Raw genomic sequence first — 24,666 nt, 5'->3', positions numbered from 1 at the left:
TATATATATATATATATATATATATATATAAACTCATTGTACTATCAGTGTCAATTTCTAAAAAACTCCAAGCTAAATTTGGTTAGCATCAAGCTAGCAAACTGTTACACGCTATTTTCGTATAAATATTAACACTAACGCATTTGATCATGACATCACATATTTACATATATTACCTAAAGTAAACTGAGCCTTTGTTCATGGAAAATAAAACAAATTGGATCAATACGTTTGGGAAAAAAAGTACAGAAAGTTTGGACGTCATGTTAATTCCTTCTCATTCATGTAAACCATTAGCAACCTAGCCTAACTCCATTAACTTACTGACAATGGGGAAAATACCAACCAGTTTTTCACTCAGTTAATACTGCCTTCAAACATCACCAAACTCATGGACTATGCAATTAACCATGTTACCTCAATATTTTGAGTCATATAGCATTATCGCACATTACATGCCTGAATTAATAGGGTCAAATTATGAGACAGAGAAACGTTCGTTTTCAGAACTTGTCATTCTCCATAATGAAGAAGAAATGTTAAATATCTCACTAATCATCTAAGTCAGACACGTCACGCAGACGTTAGTAAAGCGTTGGTGTCATGTCATGTCAGGTGGTACAGTTGCCTAGGCTTATATATGCCTTCTTCTGGTGAGTCTCACATGCTGACCACAGAGCTTTGCAAAATACATTTACACATACATGTTATTCAATCATTGCATCCACACTGCTCAAGCGTGCCAACGAGCGTCTGTGTTGCCAAGCGCTAAAATAGAAGTCAGTTCTATTTGTGATGCTGAACACAGTGCAAGTCCTGACTCCCATGTCTTCATTGGTTTATAGAAGCAGATACCCACATGCCATCTCCACATTGGTTATAATTACGTGGGTGATTGAAAGATGAACTGAGGTCGGTCGGTAGTGGTAATACACCTTATTATGAAAGTTAGATGCCAATTGCCATATAAAGTCCAAAGAAGAAAAAGCCTGGAAGGAGGAGAGATGACTAGAAACGATTCCGTTGACCGTTTTATGTGTGGATCAATAGTCGGCGTAGAGGACCTTGTGCATTTCAGGTAAAATAACAGCAACGTTTATATCCCAGGACAAATTAGCTAGTAACTGCAAACTAGCTAGCTAAATTCCCATAAATGTTTAATGCTTTTCGACCTGTCCCCAAATTAATACAATTGTTTTGATATTTCATTGTCGTGATCGCGTTTGGTCTGGATGGACAAAATCAATTTGCACACGATGGTGCGGGTCTGGTTTGGGATGGTGTTAGTCTCACTGTTATCATGGCATTGCATGCGCTTTGTTTTACTTGGAAAAACATTTTGGGCAATATTATCATTGTGAATCATTATATTTGCTTAGGTTTATAATACAATCAAGCAGATTAACATTACAGTTTTGATATTGCTAGGTTTCTGTAAATTGCGTTTTGGCACATCACAGCAACCTGTCATTGGTAGCGGTCTGTCACTTTAAGCACATCCCTTGGTTCAACATGCACTCTTCCTCCGCCATCAGCTGTCTAGGAATCATGGCGGAATGTAAAAAGTCTACCTCATGTCCGTCTCCAGCTTCAGAAATGACTTCTCTCGCTAGAGCTTTGTCCCATTCAAGGTTGAGTCAACTTGATCAGTCTGATGTGTTTAAATCGCAGACTTCTTTTTACCGGAGCAATGTGGCACAGCCAGGCCGACGAAGGAGGTTGTCGAGCAGCAACAGTGTTGAGTCTCTGGATGTGAGCCCATGTGCTGAAGCGCGAGTCTTGGTCATCAACACCGGAGGAACTATCGGGATGATGTACCATAATAACGGTAAAGAGGTTTTGACCGGGACTTTTAAAATGTATTTGTTGTAGCCCAAACAAAGTACATTTATTTGATTTGAATGATGCTGTGTGACACGTGTGGATGCAACATATTGATGGAGGAAACTTGCTAGCTACAGTCGCAGTGTATTCATTACACAGACGAAACGTTTTGCAACAGAAACCATTTACTCCAAACGAAAAACTATTGCAACGGAAACGGGTTTATATTGGTCAAATTCTGGTAGGTCCCTCTCCGTTTCCTTCCGTTTGGTTCATAAACGGTAAACTGTTTCCGTTGCAAGACGTTATGAATACACCCCTGGCACTCAGGGGTCACGTTTCGTGAGTTGTCAAATGAAACTGCTGCTACACTTGTTTTGTAAATTATAACAATAAAACACTTAGACGTAATTATCTACCTGTAGAACAGGGATCATCAACTAGATTCAGCCGCGGATGGTCGTAGGGGGGAACATATTTACAAATAATCGCAAATTGATAACAAGAAGCCCAAACAGAGATAATATGTCATAGTCATTTGTAACATTATTATTTTTTTGTATAGATCACGTGTCTCTCTATTACGCGTGGAATACTTGGGAACACAGTTACAAAATTAAAGTCACTTGAGCTGATTTCCTGATGTTTTTACAGTTTATTTTTTATTTAACCTTTTATTTAAGTCCGTTAAGAACAGATTCTTATTTACAATGACGGCCTAACCTGGACGACGCTAGGCGCTGCTCTATGGGACTACCAATGACGGCCGGTTGAGATACAGCCTGGAATTAAACCATGGTCTGTAGTGACGGGTCTATCACTGAGATGCAGTGCCTTAGACCGCTGCGCCACTCGGGAGCCCAGCAATAAAAATAAAACATAAAAAAATATAATTTTTGTTCAGGAAACGTAGGGGGGAATAAAACCACCCACAGGCCACATTTGGGCTGCCAGTAGGGGAACCCTGCTGTAGAAGGTCATGTGAACCTCTTGCAACATATTTGTTGTACCTTGAAAATCATGGTCATGTTTGTCCATGCATGGTTAGTAAAGATTAAAGTTTCAACATTTGCTACCAACACACAGTGTGGATGGATGTGTACTGCCCTAACGGTCAACTAATGAATAACTAGCTATGGTGTACAAGATAATCACATTTGCGATACAACACGAACTTTTATCTGCCCATCTTTTCAACTCCATTCTTTGGATAGAGAGAGAAACTCTCAGCCTCTGTAATAGTGGCAGAGACTCCCAGTGGGGAGACTGCAAGGGCGGTTCTTCGCTCCAGTGCCTTGCCGTTCACCTTTGCACCCCTGGGCCAGACTACACTCAATCATAGGACCTACTGAAGAGATGAGTCTTCAGTAAAGACTTAAGTTTGAGACCAAGTCTGCGTCTCACATGGAGAGACAGACCATTCCATTAAAATGTAGCTCTATAGGTGAAAGCCCTGCCTCGAGATGTTTGCTTAGAAAGTCTAGGGACAATAAGGAGGACTGTGTCTTGTGACCGTAGCGTATGTGTAGGTATGTACGGTAGGGCCAAATTGGAGAGATGAGTATGAGAACGTCCATGTAGTGCTTTGTAGTTTAGAAGTAACATCTTGAAATCAGCCCTAGTATTAACAAGTAGGTGAAGAGGCTAGCACTGGAGTAATATGATACATTTTTTGGGGTTCTAGTCAAGATTCTAGCAGCCATATTTAGCACTAGCTGAAGTTTTTATTTAGTGCTTTATCCGGGTAGCCGGAGAGTAGAGCATTGCAGTAGTCTAATCTAGAAGTGACAAAAGCACGGATTAGTTTTTCTGCATTTTTGGATAGAAGGTTTCAGATTTTTGCAATGTTATGAAGATGGGGGGGGGGGGGGAGAAAGCTGCCCTTGAAAAATTATTGCTCTGTTCGTCAAAAGAGAGCTCAAGGTCCAGAGTAACGCTGAGGTCCTTCAATTTTAATTTGAGACGACTGTATAACCAGATCTTTGTTTCTTGGGACCTAGAAATAGCATCTCTGTTTTGTCCGAGTTTAAAAGTAGAACATTTGCCGCCATCCTCTTCCTTATGTCTGAAACACAGGCTTCAAGGATATGCAATTTTGGGGTTTCACCATGTTTCATTGAAATGTACAGATGTGTGTCGTTCGCATAGCAGTAAAAGGAGAGAGAGATCCTGAAACGGAACCTTGAGGAATACTGAAAGCTACTGTTTCCTGAATAGTTCATTTCCTGGAAAGGGAAATGGGGAAAGAATGAAGATTCCTTTGTGGGCCAAGGAAATGTGTTAACTGTTAAGCGCTTTGGATCAAATGTCTGCTGAATGAGATCTCTAGGCTAACCAGCCCTTCTCATTTCATTCAGCATCCATTACTGTGGATGGTACTTGGAGTAAACACTAGACCATAAATAACATGGCCATAGTTTCTAGGTCTACCGTTTTCACACCATTCCAAAGGTTCTGTTTGGAAGTCCCAAGAATTATCTTTATGCAATCTTTACATCTACTGTAACCAGTGGCTGGTGGTCCACTTTTCACAGGTCCTAATTTTAGCCAGCAGTTTATTCCAGTGGGTTGGACTCAGGTTTCACTCCTCTCAGCTGCCCTGCCTCATCTCTCCCATTGAAACGCATTTGCAGTCATGTGCCAGTGTGACACTTAGCCTGCAACCTACTCCGGCTACTTGGGGACTCATTTCAGGAAAGCGGCACTCAGTGGTAACTGACTTCACCATTGAAGACCATTGAAGACCCAGGCTCTGTTGTTGGTTTATTAGATTAGCATATTCTGGTAGGCTATTGACCTATGATGAGTTATATAAGACATTTCCCAATACATGAATGATTAGAACTATATTCCAAACAGCCTACTTTTCATATTGATGTAATTCTCACATTTGCCACTAGGGTTGAGTATAATACAAGGCATGATTTACTGGGAATAGTAAACCTGGGCAACATTCGATAGCCAAACTCATTCATAGCCAAACGTTATTGAACGTTGCAGATAGAAATGACACGAATAGAGCTGACGTGAAACCTTATTCTACATGTCAGAGAGTGTGTGTTGTACATAGGAATATGCTATCTGAATGCTCCAAAATGTTGCTTACTGCCACCCTCTCTTCAAAATAAACATCACACTCAGATCTATGTAGGCTGTTATTGGGCTCACCCTTCCTGAACTCTGATTAGTTATGTTGCTCTGTACACTAATGGCAACATCTTCTTTCTCTCTGTCACTCTCATCCACAGTGCTATCCCCAGAGCCTAACGCGTTTGTGAAGGCCCTGCGAAAGCTTCCCATCCTCCATGATGAGCAGTATGCCCTGCAGACCCGTATGTACGACTACTACAGCACGAGTGGCCCAGAGGAGAACACCCTTGTCCTGCCGTAAGTCACCCATACACTCCACCTCACCCCACCTCTCCTGGGCTCCTCTGCAGCCTTCTATTTCTGTTTATTCTGCTTCTTTTTGCTTTGTCTTTGCTGTTATTAATATATAGGCTAGCGTTAAATGTTGACATGTTTTACTTTATTGTACAGTCTTCGTACAATCATTCAAACTGTGAAAAGATTACTATCCATGTAACACATCACTGTAGAAAACGCAACCTTGTGCTGTTTGACTGACAAACTTCAGATGGAGAGCTTGGAGTTTGATACAGATGATGATACAATTAGAGAAGAGTAATAGTAGTTAGGCTATAACTGGTCTTATAGAAATATGGGGACCTCAACCTACCGGTACTACCGATACATACATTTTCACGCCCTTACCATTTCTTTAACCAGGAGATGAGTGTGTAATGTAGGGATGCAACGGTACACAGTGTGTTATCGAACCGTTCGGTACGCCCCGTACGGTTCAATATTTACACATGAACAGCAGAATTACGGAATGCCTGTCATCTTCCTATAATTTCCAAAATGTTGTTATTGCGCTGCAGACTACACACACGTTGTACATTCAGGGTAATGAAGACCATAAACAAACAAAGTACAGTCTGCAAGCGTTGCTTTGCCACTGTCGGCTACTCCAGTGGAAAAACTTCTAACATGTCATTTACGTGGCCATCACCCGGCCGTATCCTTTGCAGGTGGAGCTGGAGCAAGGAGAGTCCACTCGTTAGCCAAAACAGAACAATCTCTCGCTGCTGCCTTCCAACAACAATTTGTGACAAATTCAGAAAAACAAAGAAATAACGAAAGCAGTGGGAGTATTCATAGCCAAAGATTTGCAGCCCTATTCGGTGGTTACTGACTCGGGATTTCGTCACCTGATGAAAAATAAAAAATGATTACTGCGTTACAATATCACCTCCCGCACACATTTCAGCAGCAAACCAATTCCCAAACTCTATGAAGCATCACAGAGAGACATTGAAAAGGAATTGACACAGACACCCTATCTAGCTCTTTCCACTGATAGTTGGCCCTCCAGAGCAACTCAAAGCTACCTCTCTGTGACGGTGCACTATGTACTGGAAGCTACCTCACTGTGACGGTTCACTATGTACTGGAAGCTACCTCACTGTGACGGTTCACTATGTACTGGAAGCTACCTCACTGTGACGGTTCACTATGTACTGGAAGCTACCTCACTGTGACGGTTCACTATGTACTGGAAGCTACCTCACTGTGACGGTTCACTATGTACTGGAAGCTACCTCACTGTGACGGTTCACTATGTACTGGAAGCTACCTCACTGTGACGGTTTACTATGTACTGGAAGCTACCTCACTGTGACGGTTCACTATGTACTGGAAGCTACCTCACTGTGACGGTTCACTATGTACTGGAAGCTACCTCACTGTGACGGTTCACTATGTACTGGAAGCTACCTCACTGTGACGGTTCACTATGTACTGGAAGCTACCTCACTGTGACGGTTCACTATGTACTGGAAGCTACCTCACTGTGACGGTTCACTATGTACTGGAAGCTACCTCACTGTGACGGTTCACTATGTACTGGAAGCTACCTCACTGTGATGGTTCACTATGTTTGGAAGCTACCTCACTGTGATGGTTCACTATGTACTGGAAGCTACCTCACTGTGACGGTTCACTATGTACTGGAAGCTACCTCACTGTGATGGTTCACTATGTTTGGAAGCTACCTCACTGTGATGGTTCACTATGTACTGGAAGCTACCTCACTGTGACGGTTCACTATGTACTGGAAGCTACCTCACTGTGACGGTTCACTGTACTGGAAGCTACCTCACTGTGACGGTTCACTATGTACTGGAAGCTACCTCACTGTGATGGTTCACTATGTACTGGATTGGGAGATGAAGACCTACAGGTTGTCAAAGCTAAGAAGCACTTTTAATTGTTATATTTTTCATACAGTAGAAACAGAAACCAGGCCTAGTCAGTCATGCTGCCATTTTTCTGGATGGAAAGTTTGATTTGTCTATAGGCAAAAAGAAGTGTTCATTGTTTTAAGGGTGCCGTTTTTATTTTTTAGAATATAAAGATACCGAAACCATACCATTACCGTGGTAAAGCGTGATACCTACCGAACCGTGGGCCCACGGTACCGTTGCATCCCACAAGACTGAAGCTCTGCTTCCTGTTTTATAACCATTGACAGCTTTTATTTCATGGTTTTTTCAACCTACAAGGCATACGAGGCTTTTTCAAACGCTCTTTGAATAGCAACATATTCTAGTGCACAGCATATCATGTCAGGATAAAGGTTGACCTCCTCCCCCAAAATCTGTTCACTATGACCCCTCCATAGCAGTAGGCCTACAGGATATACAATGTTTGTTAGGGGATATCATACACACGTTTCTATTCCCTGCATGCCTGGGAACATTTCACTCTAAAACTGTCTGTTGTTTTGACAGGATGCCGACACACCTCGCTGATGAACTATCAAAAAGGTCCTGAAATACTGGTAGCATACTGTGCCTGCGCTACGCTGTGTGGTTTGACTCCTCTGTATCTGTCCCGCCTGGTGTCAAACAGTGCCTGGCAGGAACAGTTTGCTCTGTTGTCTGTGTGGACCTGTCAGGGAGTGATCATTGGAGCACACACCTGCAGGGAGTTGTGCTGCAGCATTTCAGTAGCGGTGTTCACGCCTGCCTGACATTCTACCCTTATTCCCTCTCTTCAGATACTTCGCCTCGCTCCCGCTGGAGGGAGCTACTCTCATTGGTTCATGTCTAGCTAAAACCAGTGCAGAACAGTCAAGTTCTCATAATGTTTCTGTAATGTTACAGTCGCAACCCCAGGAGTATTGCTGCTGCCAGAGAGAGAATAGGCCTGCGAGGGGTTGCTGGTGCCACGCTGGCAGAGAGCGAGGCTAATCTGTGTTGAGCGTGTTTGATTCCTGTAGTCTGGTTCTCAGTGTGTGTGTTCAGGAGAAGCGAGAGGGCCCTCTGCTGAATATGGTCCTGGCAGATCGGATTCAAGGGGTGTTGGCTATCGCCCCTCCAAATGGAGGTTGCCTGAGTCCAGGCCAATGCACCCTGGGTCAAATCCCTCCCAGCAACCTCCTCTCCTTTCTGGGCCTGCGATGCAGTGGGGGCGCCTCTGCCTGCCTGCTTGCTAATCTCTACACAGACACCCAGCACAGGGCTCAGCACCTCCACCTCAAACCCACTCAGAGCAGCTCAGGACCACAGATATAGAGACTGGAGGGGGCAGGGTGGGCCTGGGTTATAGGGGACAGATAAGAGAACTACACAAGCACGCTATTTTTAAGCTGTTTGAGTGAAGGGGGGCTGGTGGCACTGTGCCTGCTTGGATCATGGTAATGTTTGTTTGGAGGACTGCCATGTCACCTCCATAGCCTTCTACTCCTCATCGCTTCAACAGTCTCACAGGAGATTCATAGGACGTATGGATTCAGATTCCGTCCCACAGACAAATGTATCAGTCTCATTATGTTTTCAGTGTAATTTCAGAAGTTGGTTCAATCATACTCTTTCCTCCTTGCTTCTGTAAGGTTAATTTTCATTATTAACATCATTATGTTCCTTTTTGTGGCTTCAAGTTAATGTTGATTAACACATACTAGCTGTCACCAAACATTGCTATTAAATGTCCCTAATGCCTGAGTTATTTGTTTTTTGTTTTGTTTATGTTATGCTTTGCAGTGAGCATGTGCAGTGGACTTGAAATAACATTGACAAAGCTAATGTCAATATATCCTAACATTGCTTCAATTTTTTACATTGTGTGGAGTAGGAAGTTGGTTTGTTCATTTATTGAACAGCTGAGTGAAAAGCGGCAGTAGTGAGATTCCCTGTGGGAAGCCTTCACCCCAACCTCCCATATGCCTCTGTCACCACTCTGTTCCTCATCAGCAGGCCAGGCCACAGGGCAGCATCCTACCCAACCCTCGATATGCTAATACCCATTTCCCTGCCACACCGTCGGCTATACCAGGAGATAAATGAATCATTTGTGATTTGAATATTGTTTTCAGCGACACTATCACTTTAATATTATCAACAACATATGTCTGAGGATTGTGTCTGGAGCCAGGGCTAATTAGGTGGGTGTCTTTAGGCCTTTGCTTAGGTGCTGAGGGGTAAGCTTGCTATTTCCCCTGCTGTTCTATTGAACCCTCAATAAGGGGGGGTTCAATGGTTTGCACCCCCTGCCCTCCAGTGTCTTGTCCCATGTCTTAAAAATGGAGATTAGGCGGTAAATCTTTGCACAGCTGCTTAGTCCAGGCACAATCTCTTAATAGAGCGCAAGCAGGAGAATACGGGACGCCAACGTTACCTCCATCTAGAGGACATATTAATATGCATGGGAGGCCAGGATGAGCTGCCCGTCTAATTAGAACATGGGGTCTCGCTAAAACATGAACACACCCCTTTTCATCCCCCCGCCGTACTCCCAAAAGGCACCCCTTACCCCTCAGAACGCCCGCAAATTAGTAACTCCTCATGCAGCATCATAGACTTCCCAGGGAGTCGCCCCTTCCCTCATCATGTCCATAATTCACACCCAGCGCTTAGGAACTGTTTTGGGCACCCTGCTGCTGAAACAGAAGGTCCAACCAAATAGACTTTGTCTCGCTTCATAAAGTAGGCTAGGCTTGTTTCACTCTTTTCCTTTATCTTCAGCCTTTTCCTCATGTTAACAGAACCGGCTCCATGTCTTAATGAGGTTGTAAAGTAAACAGAACAACCAAGACAAAAAAATAGTTTATTTTTTATTTTTTTAAATGTAGTAGCCACATTTGCTTAACCTTGATTGTTTGTGTCTCTATGTAAACTGTCTTCTTTGTTGGAGACGCAGAGTTTCTTTGGGTGTTTTCTGAAGATTTGGTTATTATAGGATGATTATGACTCAACTTGTCTTTTCCCAGGCTGTGTAAACAAAATAAGAGGATAGTGTACACTGTTTTAGAGTACAGCCCCTTGCTGGACTCTTGCAATATGACCACAGATGACTGGGCTACAATTGGGAAGGACATTGAGGTACTTGGTGTGGTCATTTTATTTATCTTGCACTTCACCCCAACATTAACCATAACCCTGACTTTAACCATTTACATAAGCAGAGGCATTATGATGCAATAACACAACAATCTCAAGTCATTCACTGAAGTAAAAGTCAGCTGTCCCTTTCCTTTTATGTAAATGTACTGTACTGGAGCTTTTGTATTAAATACAGTACTTATTTCAAGTAGCCTGTGGCAAGATGTAGGCTACACATTTTGACCTTGGAACCTTTGATTAAAGTCTGATCCTGTTCTCTTTGTCTCTTGGTTCCAGAAACACTATGAGAAGTATGACGGTTTTGTCATTCTCCACGGCACGGACACCATGGCCTACACAGCATCTGCTCTGTCCTTCATGTGTGAGCACCTGGGGAAGCCTGTCATCCTCACCGGCTCCCAGGTACACCTGCCATCCGTACAGCTAAACTGCTTCATAAAGATAACAGAAGGGTGAAATGTTGTTTTATGACCTCTTGCAGGTGCCGATCTATGAGATGAGGAACGATGGAAGAGACAACCTGTTGGGGGCACTGCTGATCGCTGGTCAGTTTGTCATTCCTGAGGTGAGTAGAGGAGGGAGGGACACTTCTTCTTGGAGCAGCACTCGCACACAGCTGACGACATGTCACCTGCACTTGTTTTTGAATGCAATGTAGTTGAATCATCTTGGCCAAACATTCCTAGTTGCACATTTTTAGATGAACTATATCACATTTCTCTCTTCATTGAATGTGTTCATACTATCGTCCATGCTGTTGAAATGTGTCTAGCTTTTTAGCCTGCTATGGTAATAAGGTGATATGACTGGCTATGTCCTCCCTGATTGATGGTGTGAGGATGAACTTTGTTGGCAGACAATAGGCACCAAAAGCCTTAAACCACCTGTCTAACAAGACTGTTCAGTAAAGCATGAATGTGTGAGTGTCGCAATACAGGACCTGAAACTGCCAGATGAGACTTCTGAGTTGTCAAAGCATGTTTTATCTTTAAGAGTCACAGAATAACAACATGTACACGCTCACCGGGGCCTTTATATAATGCTGTATCTAGACAATGTGCTACTATCGATAAAGATGGAATGATAACTTTTAAATGAAGATATGAGGAAAATGTGATTGTAATTGTGTTTTATCAATTGGTTTGTCATATGCTCTGTTAAGTCAATAGCACAAAATGACTGTGACTGTAGAAGGGAGCATACAAAACATTAAGGATACGTTCTTTCCATGACAGACTGACCAGGTGAATCCATGTAAAAGCTATGATCCCTTATTGATGTCAATCAGTGTAGATGAAGGGGAGGAGACAGGTTAAAGAAGGATTTAAGCCTGGAGACAATTTAGACATGGATTGTGTATGGGTGCCATTCAGAGGGTGAATGGGAAGACAGAATATTTAAGTGCGTTTGAACAGGGTATGGTAGTAGTAGCCAGGCACACCACTTTGTGTCAAGAACTGCAACGCTGCTGGATTTTTTTACGCTCAACAATTTCCCATGTGTATCAAGAATGGTCCACTACCTGAAGGACATCCGACCAACTTGACACAACTGTGGGAAGCATTGGAGTCAACATGGACCAGCATCCCTGTGGAACACTTTCGACACCTTGTTTTGTACACTTCGTGTATATACTATACCACTAGTACAGGGGTAGGCAACCATGTTACTGGAGTGCTGCAGGTTAAATAAAAAACATGAAGTGCCTGCAGCACTCCCAGACCAGGGTTAGAGGGGGAGAGCGGCTGCGTGGCAGGACAATGGGCCTCAGGCTCTTGTCAAGGTATCTCTGAGTTACAATAGCATTTTTATCAAAGTAAATTTTATTTGATGTCCATAGCAGCCCATACCATAACCCCACCTTTACAATGGGGCACTCTGTTCACAACGTTGACATCAGCAAACCGCTTACCCACACAACGCCATACACGTGGTCTGAGGTTGTGAGGCCGGTTGAACGTACTGCCAAATTCTCTAAAATGACATTGAAGGCCCCTTATGGTACAGAAATGAACATTCAATTATCTGTGTAGGACATTCTTACAGTCAGCATGCCAATTGCACACTCCCTCAACTTGAGACATCTGTGGCATTGTGTTGTAACAAAACTGCACATTTTAATGGCCTTGTGTCCCCAGCACAAGGTGCACCTGTGTAATGATCATGCTGTTTAATCAGCTTCTTGATATGCCACATGTAAGGGGATGGAATATCTTGTCAAAGGAGAAATGCTCACTAACAGGGATGTAAACAAATTTGTACACAACATTTTTGTTTTGGGACATTTCTGAGATCTTTTATTTCAGCTCATGAAACATGGGACCAACACTTTACATGTTGCGTTTATATTTTAGTTCAGTGTATATGCTTAATGAGGATGTCTTAGGAGGTTTCATTCATTCTCCATATGCGTCTCTAGGTTTGTCTGTATTTCCACAACAAGCTGTACCGGGGCAACCGTGTGACCAAGGTGGATTCTGGGAGTTTCAACGCCTTCAATTCTCCTAACCTGGCTCCTCTGGCCAATGCTGAAGTGGATATTAAAAGTAATCAAGTGATGTAATACTGGGTCTGTCCTGTTATGTGTTCAAATCTTTGACGTGGCTGATGGATTGATGTTTTCACTGAACTCTTTCCCTCTCCCCCGCAGTTAACTGGGACACGGTGTGGAGAGCAAACACAACCTCGCGGTTCAGAGTGAGCACTCAGATGAACCGTAATGTGGGTCTGCTGAGACTCTTCCCTGGCATCACTGCGATGACTGTAAGAGGCTTCCCAGGGTGGGGGTGAGAAGGGGTGGATAGTGGCTCTGCCCTGTTTCTGTTGACTATTCAACCACATCATTAAATCACAACTGTCTTCCTACTTCTGATATACGGCAATAGTGAAAGTAATACCCTATTGTAGAAAGACTAAATCAGAACAGCCATTTGGGGTCATATTTATCTTAAACTCTTCATTGTAGCTCTGTTGTGGTGAATCCTCTCATGCAGGTCCTACTGTGTTTTCTGACGAGCCAGCACGTGTGGGCGTTCCAAGTGGTCTGCATACATCCGGGAGCTGCTTTGGGGCTGCCAGCGGTGTTTAGTCCAGTGAAAAATGAGACAGGGTTATGGGGCATGTCCAATTACCCACTAAAGACGAGGGGCCTGGCACAGACACTTAAACACTTAGATACGCCTCCCTCGCTACAGATTGAGGGGAGGATGGCTTTACTGTCTCAATCTGCTCCCTCTGCCTACGCTGGCCATCATGCTTTTTCAATTTGTTATCTGCCTTCCATGGTCTCTGCCAGCATGGGGTTTATTTGGGGTTCTGTGTTGCACACGTTTTTGGCTAGCTAGCCGCTTGATCTGAAATCCAATGGAAGATAACTTGCTATGATTCCCTCCCTCCACAAGTTAGGTCTCGGGACCGTTGCCAAGTGAAATGCTGCTGTCTCTGAACACCTTGAAGTTAATGGTTCCCCCTGCCTGGCCATTTGAGTCATCTCCTCCAGATGCCAGAGCTGGTGTTTTAAAGAGAGATCCTAGAGCCAGTGAATCACCCTGGGGGGCATATGCACCAGATGGGCTGGGGGTCTGGGCAGGTTGTTAAACCTGATCCTAGCTTCATACACTCCTTCTTTGTCCACAAGCCAGACTAAGATGGCCGCTCATCTTGCTGGCTGTTTTTGTGTGTGTGTGTGTGTGTGTGTGTGTGTAGGTGAAGTCCTTCCTGCAGGCGCCCATGGAGGGCATCGTCCTGGAGACGTATGGTAGTGGAAACGCCCCTGACAACCGTGCTGACCTGCTTGAGGAGTTCCGGAATGCCACAGAGAGGGGCGTGATCATGGTCAACTGCACCCAGTGCCTGAGGGGTTCTGTCACCACATCGTACGCCACCGGAAAGGTACCCCAGAACACTGTGTTCAGTGGGAGAGTGCACATGATGTGGATGGATGTGTGTTAACATGTTTTCCTGATCCCCTCAGGCCTTGAGTGACGCAGGACTGGTGGCAGGCTGTGACATGACTCCTGAGGCTGCCCTGTGCAAGCTGTCCTACGTGCTGGCCAGGACGGACTTCAGCAAAGAGGCCAAAATAAAGGTAGGAGTCCCAGTCAAACCACACTCATTACCTCACTACACTTTGTAGGCCCCTTATAGAAAATCTTTTGAAGCGAATGTCAACATTAGGCTGAACTTTAGAGTGACATCTGTGTTAGTCCTATTTTAAGAAGAAAATAACAGCAATAGATGGCAGAGATGATTCACATGCGGATAAAGCTCAGTGACATGATGGTGGAATCCTTGATCATGCTTGTCTGTATTGACTGTGTTTGTGTCTTATCTGTCCTTTGTCTCTTGTACCTGTCCAGATGCTGAGTCAGAACCTGAGGGGAGAGATGATTGCTGACCTGCATGGGGCCAAGCTCACTCTGAGCGACAGTCGCTTCATCCAGGTCATCGCCAAGTCCCTGAGCATCAGCTGTAAGGAGGTGAGGCCACCGCACAGCCAGCCACATTACACACACTCACCACCACTGAGTCTACAGGGTTACTTTCCATCTGACATGTTTTCATCGGGCTCTGGCTTATCTGATAGGACAGAGACATTTTTTGGGAGAAAAAAAACTATCGCTGGGCATTGCAATGTGTTAAATTCAATTTGATAGTGTATTTTTATATGCGTTACTTACAACACGTTACATAAAGCATTCCTCTACTGATTGTCAGTCTTTGTATTGACATGACAGCTGATGGTTTTTCTGCTGATGTTTCCAGGAGCTAGAAGCCGTCCGGGATGCTCTGACCCCCACCTTAGCTTGTGCCGCTTCTAAGGTGGGAGACGTGGAGGCCTTGGATGCCATAAAGGAGATGGTGAGGAACATTTACATAAATATAACATGTCTGTTAGTAAAAAGAGTCACTGCAACAACTGACCTCACATACTATAAGGAGGGGAGAAGAAAACACCTGTTCTAACCACATGATTACAGGACTGTAGGACAGAGTTCAAACCATATGTTTGTGTGTTATAAGACACGTTTCCATACTGATACTACAGACTTTGCACTGTACCATGAACATCACATATGTTATGATGACCTGACTGGTTCTGCTACATTCACTGGCTCAATGCAGAAAGCAGATAGATGCCTAGTAGCCCAAATTACTCTCAAAATCCAATGTTAAATACCAGTTCTATCTATTCCTGTTCCACTCTGAAGACTGTGTTCACCTATCCTGCTTGGTGAAAAGAATACAGCGTATTTGGTCTTCTTTTACGAGACCCCTCATGTTGATGGTCAATTTGACCCAGTAGTGAATTTAACAACTCTGAAATATTATTTAACTTCAATTTTTCACCATGACCCCTCATCTAGTCCTCTAGGTAGGGTTAATTGACTTGTAAGGATAGTGATCTGGAGTTTGGCTAAAAATTTGCTTAAAATTTCATTGATTTATGACTTTGGTTTAAGTATCAAACATCTGGCTCTACATTTTGAATAGTTTGGGATATAAACATAGCAAATACAGCATATTAAAGAGGACATCCTCAACTACTGAAAATGAATGTTTGGAGGTTATAATCATGTATTTATGTACTTACTGTATTTAGTGTATTGGGTCAAATTGACCCAGAACATCATCAGTGTACAGGGTAAAAGAGAAAAATGTGTGTGCTTGTATTACTTCCTCAGTCCCACGCTACAGTTGGTTGAACCTTTTTTATAGGTGATATATTTAAGCAATAAGGCCCGAGGGGGTGTGGTATATTGCCAATATACCACGGCTAAGGGCTGTTCTTATGCACGGCTCAACGTGAAGTGCTTGGACACAGCCCTTAGTTGTAGTATATTGGCCATATATCACAAACCAACCGAGGTTCCTTATTGCTATTATAAACTGGTTACCAACTTAATTAGAGCAGTAAAAATGTATGTTTTGTCATGCACGTTGAATACTGTCTGATATACCACGGCTGTTAGCCAATCAGCATTCAGGGCTCGAACCACCCAGTATCAATTCGAGATGAGTCTGAACGGTGACAATAAGGTGTGCAACAGGTCAATGTGTAGCACAACATTCACTACATGGGTTTGATACCTCAATACATGGTTTTAAAATACACAGTATTACCATGACAGCATAATATTGATTTATTATTTAACCTTTATTTAACTATACAGTACGAGATGTGTTTCTTGTCATCAGGGCAGTAACCTCAGTCTGGGGGACTATGATGGACGTACCCCTCTGCACATCGCTTCCTGTGAGGGCCACCTCAAAGTGGTGCAGTATCTACTGAGCCAGGGCGCCACTGTCTATGCCAAAGACCGCTATGGGGACACACCCCTACGCAATGCTGTGCGCTTCAGGTAGGACTGAGCTAACATGTGGGCAAAGACGAGAGCTTTACATTTTGGGGGGGGGGGGGGGGGGTGGCTGAGGTCCGTTGAGGAATAGAGGGATGGCGTTGGTGGAAATGGAGTATCATATGTCCTTAAAAGCTTTGCCTCTACAGTAGATGTTCACCCATCCCTTATGATTCAAGCCCCCAGTAGCCCATTCTAAATGATGGCTTCTATCTGCCCAGGGAGGGGGGTGTGCATCACACAGTAATGATATCATTCACACAGAATTAAGTGGGGCATTTGGCCATTAACAACCTCCTTATATTTCCATGGCAGTCTTTAGAGGGAATGGTGTACAAACAGTAGGCCGCTAGACTGCAGCTCATTACGGTGTCTGAGGCAGGGAGTCTGGGCCTGCTAAATTACTATCATGTCCAGGAGGGGAGGACTGCTACTGGGGCTCTCAGATGGGGGTTGAAACTAGAGGAATTCTGATGGAGTTGAGGCCACCACAATAATTAGCTGCTAGTTGTAATCTGCCAATAGCGCCAGTATTTATTTTCACCCAAAGTTGTTATTTTCATGTATTTATGATCATTTGTTGACATTGCCGTGTGCTCATCGCTTGGGGACAGTAAGCCATTCAAGGCTGCAGTCTTAAATATCATGCTGTGGGTGCCTCAAGGAGAAATACACAAGTGTGTACACTTGTACAAGTGTGTGTGTGAGAGCACTGAGAAAGGTGGCTGTAAACTGTTGGCAGGACAGGCACAGGCATGCCCATGTGGACTTGGAACTGAAGGACAGAGGGTTGCAGAGTGGGATTTTCAACCTGGCAGCATAATTAACCTCCGACACCTGTGTGCTTGGGGAAATAGCCTTGTCCCATTCTGGCTCTCTTACACTGTCAAAAATCAGTAAGTCTCTATGATAATGCAATATGTTCCATTTTGTAACAGTTACAGTACTTGCAATAAATAACAATTTATGGAATTTGTTAGTTTTTTTAGGCTTTATGCCATTTTAAGTTTAAACCACATTTCAAAGCCACCCATCTCTCCTTTCTTATGACCATATAAGGAGTGAAACTAAGTGGAGTGGCTTGAACCAGTCTTACCTGTCTGTCTTCAGTTTCATGGATGATAGAAACTGTGACTAGTCTCTTACAAAAGGACTGGAAATACATTAGCCTTAGCTTGCCACTGTCTCTATGGCCAAACCTTATCTCAAAGTGTCCCTGGTTCTGGCCATCTTTAGACATGCCTCTATTTGAGGAGTGTGCCAACTTGGAGCTTTGCTTTCTACCCCCACCATTGTGTAGTGTATCCTTGGAACTGCTGAGACGTTCTGTTAAGACTCCATGTGTGGGTGGTTAACTGGAACTTGTCCCTACTCGTTTAGCACCCAGTCACAGTGCCATAACCGGTCACTGTCAGCAGATACTATGAAAACTAGAAATATGACTAATACACATTGCAGTCCTAATAAATTAGACCTCAAACAATGGATCAGTAGTGTTCCACCTTATGGTTTCAGTTGAACTCTGACTCACACTGTGTGATGTTGATTTTCTTTCTACCTTTCATCTTTTCCTTGATTCTAGTACACTGTGTATAGCATCTGTATTTGAAAAGGGTCGGTCATATCTATGCGTGTGTGTCTGTCCGTCTGTCTGTCCATCCAGACACAAAGAAGTGGTGAAGCTGCTGAGAAAGACTGGAGCTCATTTCTCCAGGGATGAGTTGGAGGATGCCGGCTCAGAGCTGTGCAGGTGAGAAACACACAGCACTTTCTCACACATGTATTGCCCAAGACTGATCCTACATAGTTTGTGCAGGTACGACCAGTTGTCCTAGTTGTCTTGCGTAAACACTTGGAATGCTCCCTGACCACATAGCTTCAGACCTCTGCAGCATCCAAACATCACCAACACCACAGAACCCTGAATTGCTCCGTTTAGCTGATATCCTCACTTTTAGAAAAGATAGATTTAGTCTGTTACTGGAGCAAGATCTTTGTCTCTGGAGGCAAACAAGCACACTCAGTCCTATTCAGAATCGAGTAGCGTGTTTATTCTAAGATTATACTATAAAACCTGATGTTATTACTGTAGATATCTGATTGCTTGTTTAGTACCTTTATCATGGAACCTCTTGAATATCAACCCTCCCAATGAATTATCTGGTACTGTGTCGCAGTCTGGCAGCCAGTGCTGACATTGAGGGCCTGAAGATGTGGCACCTGGCAGGGGGAGACCTGGACACGCCAGGCTACGACAGGCAGACTCCGATGGAGGTGGTGAGTGTTTGGGACTGGGAGTCTCTCTCCAACTTACAAACATGGATAGTAAAGGATGTGTAGGCTAAGGGTAACCCAGACTAGTTATGTAACATGGATAGTAAAGGATGTGTACTGTAAAAGTAAACCAGACTAGTTATGTAAGATGGATCATTGGGTTTTCTCTCTTAGGCTAAGGCTGTGGGGAATGAAGTTGTGATTGACTTCTTACACCAGGTCAGCCAGTACCACGCCCAGGTAAGAGATGGACTGTGATCTAGCTTTACTGTTCTCCTCTGTGCTCCTCCAACAGCGTTCATCTCTGCCTCAATTAAGAGAGCTTCTCTCCCCGACCTGAGCTCACTGAAATCAAACAAAGTGAATAATATTTTACTGTACCGGTCTTTGTCAGTTTATATTGTGTGACGGACCTAAACCAGTTCAGCACACTGTATGATCCACTTTTTTTCTATCTTCAACTTGTTACAATTTCCTATTCATTAAAAACCTCCTAGTCACCACTGTTTTTCCTCATCAGTCAGATGAAAGAAATGAGGTAATCCATCTTTGGTCATTTTACTTTTCAACATGAGAATGAGTCTCATCTCATCCCTGTATTAACAGATTTTTTATAGATGTTTATCAGATTAGCAATATATTTACTAAAACATTACTATGATCCATGCTTGTGAATGAATGGTGTGGCATGAAGCATCCAAGAGGCAGCCTATAAATTAGATTTGACATATAGGCTAGTAAAACCATGTAGGCTACAGAATAGGGACGTAGTTTCAACTTTGCCATGTGCCCCAATAACATGTTTTCTTGCTTACTTCCAGCCTCTGTTTAAAGATATTGCTGAGGTAAATCTAGAAGGGCCACAACTAGCTCTTTGGATTCTCCTGTGCATGGTGGTCGTACCTTTGTCTCCTCTCATTGTATGGTGATGTGTTGCATCTGAGTATGACCTACATGAGTGTCACTCGTTGTAGCCTGGCTTGAACAGGTGTTTTCAAAATGGCTGCCTGGTTGAGTTCGATTAGACAGTGACACAAAGCTTTGCAGTTGTAGTCTGCCTGGCTTTTGTGATTTGTTCCTGTGATGGCCTCTAAGCTGTGTTGTCTGGTATGATGACCGCCTGGTGAGAAGTTTACTCTGAGATGCATTATGTGGATTAGTAGCAGAGATTGCAAAGAAAGCCTTCATTTGATGTCATCACTGCTGCCCTTTGTATTGAACAGCACTGCTTGAAATTCAGCTCTTAACTGTTTTCCCCTTGTGTGTTTCAGAATGGAGAATACATTGAGTTCTCAGCCTGTCCAAAAGAATCCTGAAGACTAAGACCCTCAACTCTTACCTTTCCATTTTACTCTCTTACTCTGGACATTTGCACAAGCCTGCAGATGAACAGTTTTTATTTAGATTCATCCAAACCATTTACAATTGATATATTTGTGTTAATCTCATATACAGTTGGTAAACTGTAGTTGTAGAAGCACTAGTAGCACAACATTGAATGTCAAGTAATATGGATGCACTGTGCCTAGAACGGGCAGCACTATATCTGTTTGTTTTGTATATACCACAGTATGTGATGCATGTGGAGCAATTCACTCTAATATGCATTATCAGAGATCATTGGAAGCACAGGGTAGAATGCTGTTCTTTATACTAGGCACTTGATGGGTAGAATGCTGTACCTTTAGATGTGCTTTATGAAACGCTTAGAGACATTTATTGTAAACGGAAATCATTGTGTGAATAACTGTTTGCCTATATGTTTATAGTCTCACTTAGACTGCATGAGTGATACATTTTTTCCACCTCCTGAAAGTACAGGTATCAGAGGTGTTTCCTGTTTATGAAACAGGACAATCCGTCCCTCTGTTCTGCTTCCACACAGCTCCTAGCATCCAAATCCAGCGTCCTCTATAGTTGATAAAAGCATCTGCTAAATTACATTTTTATCTAAAGCAACTTGCAGATACAAACGGTTACTCCAATCAATGTGAAATTCCAATCCACATTGTCTTCTGTTGTTGGGGTTGTGTACTACATCTTCTGCCTTTGTCTCATCCTGCTTACTTGTTTCCCTACTCTAACAGCCCGGGCAGAGAGACCAATGTCATATAGCTGGACATCACTACAGCTGTTATCCAGTAACTATTACTGAGTGGTACACTCCTACTCTCTATGTTCATGGTCAATTAACTATTTGATTCAATTAATTTCGCTACACTAATTTCGCTACACTTGCAATTTCGCTACACTTGCATTAACACCTGCTAACCACGTGTATGTGACAAATAAAATTGGATTTGATTTGAAATGTCAACATTATCATTAGTTTGTGTCAATCCATGTCATTGTTTTTGTCATGCATATTTGTACTATTGTGTAACTAGTAGAAAATGTATCATAACTTTATACTTGACTGTGATTAAATGTATACATCTATGCTGTATCTGAAGCACACAGGTTTGTGGACAACAGGATGTTCCCTGTTCGCTTCTACCATTCAAAAGTTTGGGGTCACTTAGAAATGTCCTTGTTTTTGAAAGAAAATCACATATTTTGTCCATTTTAAAATCATTGATCAGGTATACAGTGTAGACATTGTTAATGTTGTAAATGACTATTGTAGCTGGAAACGGCTTTAAAAAATGTTTTATGGAATATCTACATAGGCGTACAGAGCCCCATTATCAGTAACCATCACTCCTGTGTTCCAATGGCACTTTGTGTTAGCTAATTCAGGTTTATAATTTTAAAAGGCTAATTGATCATTAGAAAACCCTTATACAATTATGTTAGCACAGCTGAAAACTGTTGTTCTGAATAAAGACGCAATAAAACTGGCCTTTAGACTCGTTGAGTATCTGGAGCATCAGCATTTGTGGGTTTGATTACAGGCTCAAAATGACCAGAAACAAAGACCTTGCTTCTGAAACTCATCAGTCCATTCTTGTTCTGAGAAATGAAGGATTTTCCATGTGAGAAATTGCCAAGAAACTGAAGATCTCGTACAACGCTGTGTACTACTCCCTTCACAGAACAGCCCTTTTTGTTCTGTTTTAGTTTTGTCACCAGTAGATTCTGGTTTCTGACTGTTGCTTTATTGCTGTAAGAGGTTGAAGTTGCCAGGAGAGATGGTGAATGACATGCAGTTCATTTATAGAACATGTACTTCAATAAAATACTTTTGTAGACAGCATTGAGATCTGTATTTTGACATATACATGGGGAACGTCAGGCTCACAATTCTCAGATGAAGTCTCAAACATCTTTCAATACTTACCTATCTGATGCTTTTCATATGAATTGGAGTCTTCTGTTATTGGAGGTTAGTTTCATTAGCTAGGTGAAATGCCTGCATTCAAGGAGATGGATGTGAATAATAAGGGGTTGGAGCTGCACCTCTCATGTAAACTACACACAGAGCCTTGGATTGATTATATCCTTCCCCCTGTTGGAACAGAATAGGGGAGAAGTGTGTGTGAAAACAATTTGAGATGTTTGAATAATCTATGAATATGGATAATCATAATTCAAGACTACTGTTCTATTGCACCTCAAAAAGTTACGCAACCCAAGACACCCAAAAGTATGCTGCCTAGTGTTTGCCTATATGATGTTGCCATCCATGCAGTATTTAATCTAGCTGTATTTATTAGTTTGTTGGACTATGTACTATAATAGGCTACATTTGTGTATACCCATCAGATAAATATTTAGCAAGGACCATCATTCTTTGTTTGGTACAGAGTTGATACTTCAGAACATTTCCAGCAATGTGCAGAGAGTGAGTGACTACACCTGGCGTCGTCATCAGGGCGGCTGTATGTTGTACAGCACAGGTTGCTGGTGGAACCCAGCTCAGCCAGTCAGACCTGCATGGCCTTCATTCCTCGCTGAATGAAAAGATTGTGTGAACCTACCCCCAAAACACTATATAAAGAGCTGCTGCTCCCTGAAGTCACAGCATAGGCATGGATGGCTCAGATGAAACCTCCACTAACGGTAAGATAACTTTTGTAAAAATATGCCTATTTAGGGCCTTCTACAGTAGCCTATGTTAATCTGTCAAGGCAAGGCACTTAAGTCTAATTGCTCATGTAAGTGGCACTGACTAAAATGTAAGAAATGTATTTTCAAACTGCTCTAAAAATATGAAGTACTGGTGGTGTAATTTAGGCCTACAGTGATGGCTGTAACCTGAACAAAAATCTTTTGTCTGTTGCAGACAGTGCTCTTTATGCCAGTTTGGAACACCTGAAGTGACGCCTCCATGTAGTTTGGTCTCTCTGGTGGAGTGGTTCTTAACAGTTCAACAGTTCTTTGCCAAAATTGTGAAATGTTTAGGACCACTTGATCTGGTGGACAAATACTTCCAAGGCAATAGATGAAGTGCCCTACACTGAGTATCATGAATCCTTGAGTATAGCCTAGGCTGATTAGATTGTTAATTAAGAAGAGTGGATTAGATTGATTTCACGCCATGTCTGTAGCATAGCTTAATCAAAGATGCCAGAAGTTTTGAGAAACTTGTTTTATTTTTATAACGCTGTAGCCTACATTTGTACAGCAATGTTTACCTGTGTATTAACCTTGTTTGATATATGAGCATCTTTCTATCTCCCTCCCTCTCGCTCCTACTCTCTTTCTCTGTCTCTCTCTCTCTCGCTCCCACTCTCTTTCTCTCTCTGTCTCTCTCTCACTCAATACAAGTCAAAGGGGCTTTACTGGCACCGAAAACATATGTTTACATTGCCAAAGCAAGTGAAATAAACAAACAAAAGTGAGAAGAAACAAATTTAACAAAAAAAAAACTATTTGAAAATTAACAGTAAACATTTCACTCAAAAAGGTTTAAAAAGGTACACATTTCAAGTATTATATTATCAGCTATGTACATTGTTTTAGCAATGTACAAATAGTTGTATGAAAAGTGGGGGAAGATAAATAGATAAATATAGGTGGTATTTACAATGTTGTTTGTGCTCCACTTGATGGCCTTTTCTCATGGCAAGGGGCCACAAATCTTGCTTCTGTGATTGCACATTGTGGTATTTCCCCTAACAGGATATGGGAGTTTGTCAATGTCGGATTTATTTTCAAAGTCTTTGTGAGTCTGTGATCTGTGGGAAATACATAACGTCTCTCTCTCTCTCTCTCGCTCGCTCTCGTGTGCCCCCTTGTGTTATTAATGTCAATAGCCTCGTTGTATCCAACTGTTTCTGAAGTCCAGACAAACAGCGCCTTGTGCATGGTCGCTGTCCGAGGTGCTGAAGGAAAGGGCCAATTGGATTCCAGCCAGTTTGACACATTTTCGGTGAAGGATAAACATCTTTGTTGTTTCAGGAGAGTACAATGAATAGGCTATTGGTAACAAAAAAAAGCATCCTCGACTAAAATAATTACATTTTACACTGCTAGGAATAATGATACCCATGTTTCTATGGTAATAACGTTAGCTTTTTTGTGTTGATGTATGAATCATTAATTAAAGCTCATTCCAAAGATTATTCGCTGCATCCAAGGCGCAGCTTTCTTTCCTGTTTTCTCAGCAGTGCGCCAACAACATGACCAATATTTGGTAAATGGTTCTCATGAAGCCCTGTGTACTGCAAAGGTTAGCAAGTTGGATAAGATATTGAGCGGTGTTAATGATATGCCAGAGCGATTCCCCTACATGCTCAAGGGCAACAGTTGTAGGGGTAGTAGTCCCATGGGATGTGGTGCTTGGAATTTCATCAGCG

At 42.7% G+C, this 24,666-nt stretch overlaps 1 protein-coding gene and 1 long non-coding RNA gene across 7 annotated transcripts; both read left to right on the top strand.

The window, feature by feature from the left end:
* The first annotated feature begins 1,498 nt into the window (after positions 1-1,498).
* LOC115172574 (60 kDa lysophospholipase) lies at positions 1,499-21,371 on the top strand. Of its 6 annotated transcripts, XM_029730134.1 has the most exons (19): positions 1,499-1,828; positions 5,073-5,211; positions 7,680-7,715; positions 10,160-10,271; positions 10,569-10,694; positions 10,774-10,857; positions 12,712-12,838; positions 12,943-13,055; positions 13,998-14,183; positions 14,266-14,379; positions 14,651-14,770; positions 15,057-15,152; positions 16,491-16,654; positions 18,315-18,401; positions 18,829-18,928; positions 19,100-19,165; positions 19,446-19,463; positions 19,747-19,770; positions 20,197-21,371. In XM_029730134.1, the coding sequence occupies exons 1-19, from the start codon at positions 1,513-1,515 to the stop codon at positions 20,239-20,241; spliced, it is 2,073 nt and encodes a 690-aa protein (XP_029585994.1). In that variant the 5' UTR covers positions 1,499-1,512; the 3' UTR covers positions 20,242-21,371. The 6 variants fall into 6 exon arrangements, with proteins under 6 accessions (XP_029585994.1, XP_029585997.1, XP_029585995.1 ...); XM_029730137.1 differs by lacking the exon at positions 7,680-7,715; XM_029730135.1 differs by lacking the exon at positions 19,446-19,463.
* A 1,449-nt stretch (positions 21,372-22,820) lies between these two features.
* LOC115172573 (uncharacterized) lies at positions 22,821-24,432 on the top strand. The gene is made up of 2 exons (XR_003871460.1): positions 22,821-22,927; positions 23,151-24,432. It is a non-coding gene; the product is annotated as an uncharacterized LOC115172573 (long non-coding RNA).
* Positions 24,433-24,666: the final 234 nt, after the last annotated feature.

Source organism: Salmo trutta, chromosome 33 (assembly GCF_901001165.1).
Source record: "Salmo trutta chromosome 33, fSalTru1.1, whole genome shotgun sequence".
NCBI lineage: Eukaryota > Metazoa > Chordata > Actinopteri > Salmoniformes > Salmonidae > Salmo > Salmo trutta.
This window is presented reverse-complemented; position numbering and strand designations above follow the sequence as displayed.

Excerpts from the sequence above, each read along its gene's own strand:
- LOC115172574 (XM_029730134.1), top strand. The coding sequence starts at position 1,513 with ATGCACTCTTCCTCCGCCATCAGCTGTCTAGGAATCATGGCGGAATGT. Across the intron at positions 12,839-12,942 it reads TGCTGAAGTGGATATTAAAA|TTAACTGGGACACGGTGTGG; the intron begins GTAATCAAGTGA and ends TCTCCCCCGCAG. Across the intron at positions 13,056-13,997 it reads CTGGCATCACTGCGATGACT|GTGAAGTCCTTCCTGCAGGC; the intron begins GTAAGAGGCTTC and ends GTGTGTGTGTAG.